The 12,547-nt window shown below is 34.5% G+C and overlaps 2 protein-coding genes across 3 annotated transcripts in view; both read right to left on the reverse strand.

The window, feature by feature from the left end:
* Nucleotides 1-12,547, reverse strand: part of LOC109168954 (sporamin B-like) — a 49,901-nt gene that overhangs the window by 26,505 nt on the left and 10,849 nt on the right. The gene's annotated exons all lie outside the window — the stretch shown is intronic.
* On the reverse strand, nucleotides 9,004-10,181 carry LOC109168936 (sporamin B-like). Its single transcript, XM_019317804.1, has 2 exons — nucleotides 9,731-10,181; nucleotides 9,004-9,477 (listed from the first exon to the last, which is right to left on the reverse strand). Exons 1-2 carry the CDS (start codon nucleotides 10,107-10,109, stop codon nucleotides 9,203-9,205), a joined length of 654 nt encoding a protein of 217 aa, XP_019173349.1. The 5' UTR covers nucleotides 10,110-10,181; the 3' UTR covers nucleotides 9,004-9,202.

The raw sequence follows: 12,547 nt of genomic DNA on the forward strand, positions 1-12,547 counted from the left end.
CGCTGCTATGGTGTCTCTTATGCCGATGGCCATAATTGACCATCAGATCTTTATAGCAATTATAAAGTTAAAAAAAAATATTATAATTACCATATTAGTATATATTAGTATATGTAATTATAATAACAATTTTCTTGATAAAAATTATAGAAAATACACATTTATAAATACTTGAAATTTGAAAAAAAATGTAAAATAATATACTTGAAATATAATAATTTACTAACAACCATTATATATCTAAAAACATAATAAGCCTCAATTAAGGTTATATCATTGATTTATGTCTCTCTTTTTATATGCAAATAAATGTGTACATTTTACTTTAAATGTTGTATATTTCAATGTTACTAACAAAATGCTAGTTATATACATATATATATATATATATATATATATATATATATATATATATATATATATATATATATATAATATTAGTCTTAGTCTCTTAGATATGTGGTCAAAAGCATCAGACAACAGCCAACACAAACCCTAGCTCTCTTCGCGACACTTCGCCTCCGCCACCGTCAGTCCACCTATTCAGCCTCCGCCACTGGCCAGTCCATTCGCTTGTTCCGCCTCCGCTACCGCCAGTCGCCAGAGACGCCAGGCGGTCGCAGCAGCCAGCGCCTAGCAGCCCTCTGCCTTCACAGTCGCAGCAGTCATATGATGCCTTCGTTATTTCCTCATCACCATGGAAACAACGGCAGCTCGAAAGAACGGAGGAGGCGTGCTAGAAGCTCTTTACAGAGTCATTATGCGGCGCAAATACGTCTACGTAACCTTCGTCGTTGTCTGTGCTTTCCTCGGCGAACGGGTATTCTCTATATGTAGTAGCTGTTTTAGTCTTTTATGACGTTCACATATGTGTATTGCTCTGGAATTTCAGAATTTATGCATTTTATTTAAGGATCCTTTTTGTCTTAGGTTCGCGAGTTGTTGAGTAGAAATTGAAGATGAATGAAATCATGAAGAAAAGCAACTGTTTTGATTTGTTTATTCATTGAACTAAAAACATGCTTAATGCTTTATATTAATTTCTTGTTGTGTAACTGATTGGATTTCCTATTATATTTGCAGAGCAATTGAATAATTTTCACTTTTCCTAAAAAAATTTCTATCATTGCAGGCTGTTAATTATGGTGTTCACAAGCTTTGGGAGTACAACAATGTTGGGGTAATGATTCCTTCTATCTTGTACTCTTACAGTCTTGTTATATGTTATTTCCTGATAAAATTTATAGGGAAAAACACAAAAGAAATTACTTATGGAGTACTAGATTTGAAGGTTTTAGTATTTGACTATTTAGCGCTAAAACAAATTCATCAAAGATAATACAACTTTGTTGTACTCCGAAGAATTTTTTGGAATTAAATTTTATTATTAATCAAATTAGTGTGAAAATTGATGTTGGGAATGGAAAAAAGTTGCCTGTAGCCTAATTTTTCACCTATTAAAGATACATATGGCGGAAGTCTGGTAGATAGCTGCATATAAGTTGAGTCAAGATAAGGTCTTGGACACTTTTTTCTAAGGAAATACAAGCAATGATCAAAGGCATGCATCTGTAGAAAACGACCATGGTACCATGTAACACTTGTTACATGGAATGCTGGAATGTAATATTTGAGTGTATCTAAATTGTGATTATAGGTTAATTCTTACAATCTTGAGAACATTGGAAATCCCATTGTATTGCAAGGTTGCTTAGATCTGCTTGTTGATGAAGTAGTCTGCCTGCTATTTCCAAAGCATTTGATCCTTAATTTCAATAACTATGTATATGGGTGATGCTGCTAGGGTGCCTAGGGACCAAATGAGGTGTTATGCTAAGTTGTTTTTTTAAATAATTTTTGGATGTTGATCTCAGTATATATTCCGATGAGACTTTGGCATGCCTGTCATAACGCTGATTTGGATGTATATAGTCATATCTCCCTAGGACTAGCCAATGACCCCCCAACTTATCTGGTCAGCTTGAGGTCTCTAACTCTCTTAGACATAAGATCAGGAGTTCATCCTACTATGATGTATCTAAGAGAACTTCTGTGTGCCACAAATAATCTAAATGTCTTGAATAACATTCCAAATGAAACAAGTGCTTTTGTTGGTTGAGTTAATGAGCATCTATCTAAGGTCTTTTGTTGTATGCTCAAATGTGTTGCCGGCTCAACATTGTTGTGCTGTGGCCGATTTTTGTACTTGTTGTTGCCTTGTTGGTATTTGCCTTTATAGTCTTAGAATCCTATTATACTGAGTAGAGTATGGCTTTTGTGTTAATCTCTCAATTAGAGCAGTTGATTCAATCTATAATACGGATTGCCACAATTTGTTTTCACTGACATTTTCATCTGCTTAACTTTTCCCTTTCATTTTGTTTGTTAGAGAATAATTCATGGCCTGACTATGTTTCATCAATTAAAGTTAACTTCTCATAATTAGTGAATTGTGATATCCTTTGTTATGTTGCAGCATTTTACAAGATGAGTCATGTAAAAATTGATGTTTCAAACGGATGCAGCGCCAGAAAGAGGTTAGCATGTGTGCGATTGCTTTGGATTTACACAAGATACTATCTGGTTTAGTGTAGTGCATCAAAATACCAAGTTTGTTTTATAGATTTCCCACCTTCTTTGTTATTCTTTAGCATGGAAATCTTGATATTATATTTTCAAGTCTTTTACTTTTCAGGATGAAATCTGGGGCTTGCAGTGGAGCTGATTCTAAAGCACAAAGGGAGACAATGCGAAGGTATAGGCTGAATGACTGGTACACTCTATTCTCTCTGTGGAAATTGATTGCTACTTATATATGTCTAGACTTGTAAACTTTTTTGTATTTAACATTTATACTAGTGTTTGGATCGCTATTCATTAGTCGATATTGTGAACGTGGATTTGTTTCAAGGTTTCCAAGAATTGAGTCGTGCCATGGACCCTGGAAAGCCACCCAAAATGGATAAATCGACCATATTGAGCAATGCTATTAGAATGGTACTTCAGCTAAGGGATGAAGCTGCAAGAGTCTCAATTCTTCCTATAGGTTTCTTGTTTTTGTTACTATATTGTTGCAATCTCTAAAGCACGAATCTCTTAGATTCTAATGTTACACACAAATTAGTTGATTAATAATTATTATATAGATTGTAATGTTAAAGCACGAATCTCTTAGATTGTAATGTTACACACAAATTAGTTGATTAATAATTATTATATAGATTGTAATGTTACCCGTGCAGTGAAATGTTTCAATTTTTTTTTTTATTTTACTTCATAAGTTTCCGACCACCTTGGTGGTCGGAACATTATCCAAGATCTATAATCTTTATGGGCATAATTTTCGGACCACCAGTAGTCGGAAAACATACAAAACTCACTTTTTAGCCCGACCAATTTTTCCGACGACGCACAAAAAGTGGTCGCTATTTCCGACCACTTTCTCGAGTGATCGGAAATAGCGACAGAGTTTTTCCAGATACCCAATTTGATCGGAAATGTGGTCGGAACAGGTGTTCCGACCGAATTATGGCTGATTCCGACCACTTTTGAGAAGTGGTCGGAAATCTGATGATTTCTACCAGTGAATAAATGGTTAGTATTACACATACACCCCTCATTTAGGATAAGGGTTTTTAAATATTTTTGTCTAATAATGGCACGTTTTATACGCTAGAATCAAAGTCTAAAAAAAAAGAAAAAAAAAAAGACGACAAATGTGTGCAGATGAGATATCAATAAGATTTCTTTGTTCATTTATCACATGCTACAAATAAATGGGTAATATACAAATACATCAATTTTAGATGAGATTTTTTAAAATAAATTTCTTTTTTAAGGAATTTTAGTGATGCATAGTTTTTACTTTTTTTTTTTTTTTTTTTTTTTTTTTTTTTTTTTTTTTGTATTATATAACTATATGGTGAATAATTGAATTTTGTTCAATTTATGAATGGCCTGCCTATTAATTTAACGTCAAAGGCTCCATCAAAGCCTTCTCAAACACCATTTTTTTTCAGTTTTATATGTATATAATAACTAGTTGTATAGTATACGCTCCAAGTCATGTATGTGTAATTGAATAATATCTAATGAACAATCAAAAATTAGTAAAATTAAATGATAAAAATAATTAAATAAATGAACACATAAATTTTATAATATATTTTTTTGAATGCTGCTGACTCGATTACAATGTAGTATCTGTTCATATACTCTCTCAACCTACTAAAACACAAAGAGCCAATAACGCCTCCACTGAAACTCGAACTCAAAACCTTCCAAATGGAAATCCAATCTGAGTACCATTAGACCACATAGTCTTAGTTAATTATTAGAATATATAATTTTAATTTTTAATAATAAGAAATATTACTATCTCTTATACATTTTGCAAAATATGCATTCAACATAGTAGGTATTATGTTCCAAAAAAAAAAACATTTAGCTTTTAGCAAATATATTTAGTTTTTTTTTAAAATAATTTCTTCTATAATAATTGAATTTTAATATCGATATCATAATAAATAGAATAAATTTTTGTTGAGTTAATTCCCTTTTTGGTCCTAGACTTATAGTGGCATAGACAATTTTAATCCTCCATAAAAATTTTGGTCAATTTATGGACACACTTATTGTGACAAGGACAATTTTGGTCCTCCGTCAATTATCTCGTTAGTTAGCCGTCTAAATGAGGGATATTTTTGTCAATTCAAAGAATGTCCGTCGTCGGCTATAGCAGACTCCGCGCACCGGCGACTGCTCATTCTCACCACCCCCTTCCCAATCTTAGGTGAATCCCTTCTCCAACAACTATTCAAAGAATGTCCAAACCTACCACAATGAACACAATTCAACGACACTTTCTCGAACTCAATCCGCTGCCAAAACCCTCCAGATTCACCTTCCTCACCCACAATTCCCACCCAAATTCTTTCAATCAAAGATTTCGATGCATCAATTCAACCCTAGCCTTTGCAATGTTTGGTCGTGTTCTTTGATCCGTCGCCGAATCCAAAGCCAATACCCTCCCCCCGGCGCCCTTGGCGAGTCTCTGCCAGCGCTCTATACCGGCGACCACCGTGCGAACCAGAGTCCAGCCCCCTCCACCATCACCTGATTTTTCATCAGAGTTCTTCTACAATCCTCCTATTCAATGATCCGATCTGCACCTCTCCATCCACATAAAGAATCAATCGAAGTTTTGCCCTAATGGCATCTAATGGAGGTCTCGCCTTCGCAAAATTCCCAGCCAAGGTAAATCTCCTCTCAATCTATGCTAAATTCTCCCATTCCTCTACTGATACTTTTACATTCGGATCTCCTTGATCTTGAATTTCGATTTTTTTCTGAAAAGGGTGTCTGGGAATTGAGCATGTAAACGGAGCTCGATGAAGCCCAGACGATTGCTGGCTGAGGGTTTGATGATTTGCAAGCTTCGAGTAAGGTCACGAATCCGGTGATGTTGCTGTGGATGCACGAGGTTGGGCTTTGCATTGCGTACCAGACCCCGGCCTGTGCCGCCAAATGCATCACATGGGTAAATGCCACCGCATCGAGGAGCTTCTACAGCAAAATGACGTCATTTATGTTGCATTCTACAGCAAAACAGTGGCGACGGTAACCAGAACCGAGAACCCCAACTTCGACCTGGCAACATTAATACCCGAACCTTACCCGACTGGAAATTTTTAACCTTGATTTCTTGATTTCTGGTATGAAGAAAGCTTTTTTAATGGCGAATGTGAACTGATGGACGACGGTGTATTGTGGAAAGTGAATTTACCAAACAATCGCCATAGTTGAAAAGAGGATTAAAAGAATAAGCTGAATTGACACAAATAACCCTCGTATAGACGGTCAACTAACCAAATAATAGACGGAGGACCAAAATTGTCCTCGTCATAATAAGTGTGTCTATAAATTGGTCAAATTTTTTATGGAGGACTAAAATTGTCCGAGCCATTATAAGTCTAGGACCAAAAAGGGAATTAACTCATTTTTGTTAGATATCCTCAAATTTTGATAGAACGTCGCACACATATATACCATCATGTCCAGGGGCTTTGTATAGTGCCATCAGGGCTGTCTTTTGGATTTTTGTGATCCCGTTCTTGTAAATAAATTAGGCTCTAATTTAGCCATTTGATACATAAACACGGAAAATTTGATTGAGAAGAAAATTGAATTATGTCAAAGATTTGGAACGATTTTTCCATAATCATGCTCAATTAATTAGAAGAGAGAAGTGATAATTGAATTGCAACTTTGGTAATCAAAGAAATTTGAGGGAAAGTTATAAAATTAATGGAGGAAGGAAAAGTCTTGCCCTCTTCCAGGGTGGTGTGTGATTTGGGGAAAGTTATAAAATTCGGGGGTCTATTCCTTGACCACCAGGTAATGTTCAAAGGACAATCCACGACCCTTCATCCCTTGCAAACGCATAATCCTCCTCCGAGTAGAAGTACACGAGGAAGTACTCGTTGTTTAGAGCGAGCAAATCTATGAAAGTTTTGGCTTCAATTCCATGCACTAGTACAAAATGATCAATAAAATCTAAGAATAGTTATTGAAGTTTTTTGAACAATAGTTATAGCCTCACACTCCTCTCCCTCAGATCTTCATCTCCCCTCGAAGAGGAGGGTGAAATCGAGAGTGCTTTTGCGTTCACTTAGCCAGAACCACCCGCCGGTTACGTTCCTGGTTCTCAAAGGGGGGTTCAGTGGGTACTTTGGGTCCCGCCGGAACCACCCACTGGTACGCCATGGGAGTTCGGCAGGACCTTTTCCACCCGCCGGAACCACCCACTGGTACGGTATCTTTGGCTTCTTGATTTTGTTGATCCCCGTTTACTTACGTGTCTTTATTGATGTCTCGTAAGTCTAGAGCGGTGTATTGTGAACCCCTATGGTTAGGTTATGAGTCTTGAAGAAACTACTCACCCAGAATATGGCAATTAATGTGAATGCATGTGTTTGGTATGTTTATACTATTGACAATGTATAATTTTTAATTTTTAGGAAAAGGCATAGCCTATTAGGAATGAGCTCGGTCCCCACACACAATATAACAAAATATGTCATTTTTAGTCTTTATACTATTGACAACGTATAGTTTTTAATTTTTAGGAGAAAATATAGTCTATTTTGAATGACTCGGTCCCCACACATAATATAACAAAATATGTCATTTTTAATCTTTATACTATTGACAATGTATAATTTTTAATTTTTAGGAGAAGGCATAGCCTTTCAAGAATGAGCTCAAATCGAAAAGATCAATCGACAATTCCTCACAGTGAGTCGAAATTAGGACCTTATAGTTACTAAATCTGTAGGTAATGTTGTTTGAACTCTCATGCAATGAACAGACGACAAATGTGTGCAGATCAGATATTAATTAGATTCCTTTGTTCATTTATCACATGCTACAAATTAAATAAATGGGTAATATTACAAATACATCAATTTCAGATAACATTTCTTTTTTAAATAAAAGAAAAAGAAATTTTAGTGATGCACAGTTTTTACATTTTTTTTTTTTGGTATTATATAACTATATGGTTAATAATTGAATTTTATACAATTTATGTAGGGCATGCCTATCAATTTAACGTTTTCGTAGTTATTTTTTTTTTAAAGTAATTGAGTTTAAGGTGAGAACGAAATTAAATTGACAATTTTTAGTGATGATTAAATATACCAAATTTACTAACACGGAATGATTAAGGACAAAAATAACTATTACACTATAATCGAAGGGCTAAAGATACAATATATTTTCTTAAGAAAAATTTTATTGGATGTATTTAATTTATATTTCTCATTCCTTATTAAGTAGTTTGGATTGTTGCGAATGGTCTTGTGGTTTAGTGGCATGAAGTGGCTCTCCCAAATGGGAGGTCATGTGTTTGAGTCCAAGTGGGGCGATATTGACTCTTTGTGCTCTCTGATACCAAACTCTGCAAAACAGGCCTATACAGAGCAGGCCTGATCGGAGAAGCGAAAAACACGGATAGTTATGCTGTGCATCCGTATGCACTATGCATGGTGCATACGGATGTCAAAACGACGTCGTTTTATTAAAAAACGCGCATCTCCCCTTTAAAAAAAATTCAGGTTCGATTCCCAGCAACAACATTATATTGTTCATTCATTTTGGAATTTTAGTTCATAGATTATGGAATTATAGTTCATTGATTATAGAATTATAGTTCATCGATTATGGAATTGTAGTTCATCGATTCTGAAATTTTAGTTTATAGATTATGGAATTTTAGTTCATTCATTCTGGAATTTTTAGTTCATAGATTAGATTATGGAATTATAGTTTATCGATTATGGAATTATAGTTCATCGATTGTGGAATTATAGTTCATCGATTATGGAATTTTAGTTCATATGTTGTTGGTGGGAATCGAACCTGATTTTTTTTTTTAAGGGGAGACGCGCGTTTTATTAAAACGACGTCGTTTTTGCATCCGTATGCACCATGCATGGTGCATACGGATGCACATCATAATTTGCCGAAAAACACTGAGCATGCCTATACGTTTAGGAAATAAGAAAAATACAAAAAAAAAATAATACGAAGGTGAAAGAAGAAAATACCAAAAAAAAAAAACTAATAAAAATTTCCATGTCAGCAATATTATTACCGGTAACCAGGGAAACTTGTAAAAAGTTCTAGACGAAAAAAATATTATTGTTTATGGCTCTAAATATCACTTATTAAAGATCATGGTGCGGTATGAATAATCAGAAATGGTTCATGGTGAAGGATGACACTTTAGCATTTATTTTATTGCATTAAAAATCGTGCAAAAAACAAACGTGACAAACAATTTTTAAGAACGGAGGGAGTATGTGACTTGAGTGTGGCATGGGCACGCTTTTTTGTACGTAATCTAATTTTCAAGTTCAACTCTTTACAAGGATGAACTATTAAATTTCTGGATTTGAACTAGTCAACTATAAATCGAGCCACAATACAAGATTTATTTAATGCAAATAAATTAAAATTGATTTATAAACTAACTGTGTTACCAAACAGGACCTTTATGATTTACACAACACAACGCAACAAGCAAGACCAGGCTTTGTTGCGTGTTTATTCTTAGACGGGTACAACGTTGTCAAAAGTTGCAACGTTACTTATAGCATAGCTAGCTAGCCGGCATGGCAGCGTGTAATAACTACGTACATTATTTTGCCGATGCTAGAGAAGTTTTCTTAAATAAAAGCACGAAGGGGAAATCACTCAGAGCCAAACGCGTAGACTTAATGGACTGGTCATATTCTCTGCCAACGTAGTAGCATTTGTCGGTGCCGGAGGGACAATAAGTGATTATATAAGTGGGGATGATGGCTTCGAGCCGCTCAATCTTGAACCGGTCGCTTTGGTTCTCGACAAACTCGTCGGACCGCACGAAATCTTGCCCGGTACCACTGTCGTGTTGGACCCCCCAGTACAAGTTACCTGTATAGAAGTTGCGTGAAAACTTTAATTTATTAATTAGAACTTAAAAGGAAAATAACCAATAAACACCGAGTGAAAAATAATATAAACGATTAATTATTACTGGAAATTATGGAATTTCCCACAACATGAAAGTGATCTTAAATCAAGTCAAAAGCAAAAAAGTGATTAGAAATAGCCAAAACTTTCGACTTGATTTAAGATCACTGGTGGTCGAAAATTTCATAATTTTCAGTAGTGAATCCTCAATAACCTGAGCAGAGAAAGTTGGTGACGACGTTGAATTTGAAGCTCAAGAAAGTGGACTCGATGACATCGGTGGCTTTGGGGTCCGCCGGCGTGATCACCACGGGGTCGGCGTAGAGCCACGAGATCACGTCGCTGGGGCACTTGGTTTCACTTCTCCACTCGAGTTTCACTTCTCCGGCACCGGCGCCCCATGTGATGGAGGTTATGTTGTAAACCCCGCCGACCTGGAGCGCGTCACCGTCGGAGTCAACCACTGGAGCGCCGGACGACGCTATTGGTACATCGGCGGTGCGAAGGCGGTGGATGGGGTTGAGCGTGGCGCGAGTTGGGTGGGGAAGGAGGTAGAGGGAAAGTGCGAATAAGAGTGCTATGAGGGTTTTCATGTTAGATGACAACGTGGGAGAAGAGATATGAGAGGTAATGATGTTTGTGGGTGTGTTGTGTTGAGGTCTCAAGCATGCAATTTATAGAGGACAAGAGATAAGGGTGAATATAATTATTGTGGCACTCACCACGTCTGATCTTCCTGTGGGTATTATTGGTAAAAAAAATGAGCAATTTAAATTTCTTTGCTCATTAATCATGTGCTACAAATATATCGATTTCTGATAATGGCCCTGTTTGGTAAAAAATTGGTCAATAGGTTAATTTTGGCTTATTTGACCACTATTAATTGTTTGATTTAGTTAAAATATCAATATAAATGTTTGGTTAATTAGCTTTTTGCAACTACATAAGGCTAAAATTCAAAAAGCTACTCCAAACAACTTTTTCAATTAGCTTTTTGAGAAAAAAATATGATACCAAACAGCTATCAACTAACAGCTAATTTACCAAACACTTTTCTACAATCAGCTAATGTTATCAACTATTTATACCTTCTAATTAACACAATCAGCTAACAACTAACAGCTATCAGCAGCTAACAGCCATTTTACCAAACAGGACCAATAATATCTTTTTGAAAGATTATTTTCTTGAAGAGAATTTTAGTGGTGTATAGGATTTAAATGCAGGAATATTACTAGTTACTATACATGCATTGCATGAATAGTTCAATGTCCAATATATATTTTTAAATTAGTGTTTCATAATTTATTAAAGTACCATTGGTTATCCTGATGTATATCAATGCAAGATTATCAATTTTTTCATAAAATTAAATATTTTTAGAATGCATAACTATGACCTTAAACATAATTTTTCATAAAATTAACTAGTGTTATATATAGATATTTTAGAGGGAAACACCCTCACTGAATAGTACTCAAGCATAATTTTTACACCACAAAACCCTATTAATTAGCTTGATTCATGCTTTCTCTTGTTGTCACTTTCGCCAGAGATGAATTCTTGATTTATTCTAGTCCCTTGATGTGTTTCACTGTAATTTTAGTGCCTTGGCGCAGTACACCTTCAAAACACAATCAAATCCTCTTTCCTCCAAAAAATAATGATAATAGGCATAGTTTCTCATATGTGTTGAATATATATATGTAAATTAGGTGTACCGTTTCATCAATGTCAAATGCTTTGAGTGTTTATATATATATATATATATATATATATATATATATATATATATATATGAAATTTATATCCCAAATAGAAAAATTCAAATTTATTTTGACTTGACCCAAATTAATTATTAATAAGTCCCGCTTAAAACAATGCCTTAGAATGATTACTCACATGCCATTTTCGTAAAGCTAGATAGTATGAATATAAAGGTAAATGATTTAGATAGTGAAACATGTTTGTGGCAAATTATATCTAAGAGTTTATATGTATTATGTTAATAGTTTACGTGTATTATATTAAGAATTATATGTGTATTATGTATTATGTTAAAAATATTTTTTATTATTTTATTATTATATTTATAATATAATATAATATGAAAGTATAATCACTTTTAAAAATGAGAGAGTTTTGTAGGGATGTAGAGAAAGAAATGAAAATTTGTAAATTTGATAATGTAGAAGTGGATTCATTTCTAAAAATGAGAGAGTGTTTCAGTCTTATACGTGAACATTAAAAGCAAACTAAAAAAGAAAAGAAAATAACGAAAAGAAAAGAAAAAGAAATATTTGTAGGTAATGTACTAATGTTGTTTGAACTCTCAAGCAATGTATAGACGACAAATGTGTGCAGATCAGATATTAATTAATAAGATTCCTTTGTTCATTTATCACATGCTACAAATAAATAGGTAATATTACAAATACATCAATTTCAGAAAACATATCTTTTAAAATAAAAGAAAAAGAAATTTTAGTGATGCACAGTTTTTACATTTTTTTTGTATTATATAAATATATGGTTAATAATATAATTGAATTTTGTACAATTTATGTAGGGCATGCCTATCAATTTAACGTTTTCGTAGTTATTGTTTTAAAGTAATTGAGTTTAAGGTTTGATCGAAATTAAATTGACAATTTTTAGTGATGATTGAAGACACCAAATTTGTTAACACAAAATGATAAGGACAAAATCGCTATTGGGACTAAAGATACAATATGGGAAGGGATCAGGTGCGGGTGGGGCTTTCCGTGCAGTTGTGCGGATGGACGCACGTTAAGCATTAATGTGATGAACTTAGAGTACAAAACACATGCACATTAAGTACAAATTCACACACGTTAAGCACAAAACGCACGCACCTTAAGCACAAGACTCACACACATTAAGTACAAAACTCGCGCACATTAAAGTTTTAACAACAACTCACATTAAGTACACACTCACGCACATTAAGCATAAAACTCACGCACATTAAGCAAAAGACTCACGCACCTTAAGTACAAAACTCACGCAC

This window comes from Ipomoea nil, unplaced genomic scaffold (assembly GCF_001879475.1).
Source record: "Ipomoea nil cultivar Tokyo-kokei standard unplaced genomic scaffold, Asagao_1.1 scaffold0317, whole genome shotgun sequence".
Classification (NCBI taxonomy): Eukaryota; Viridiplantae; Streptophyta; class Magnoliopsida; order Solanales; family Convolvulaceae; genus Ipomoea; species Ipomoea nil.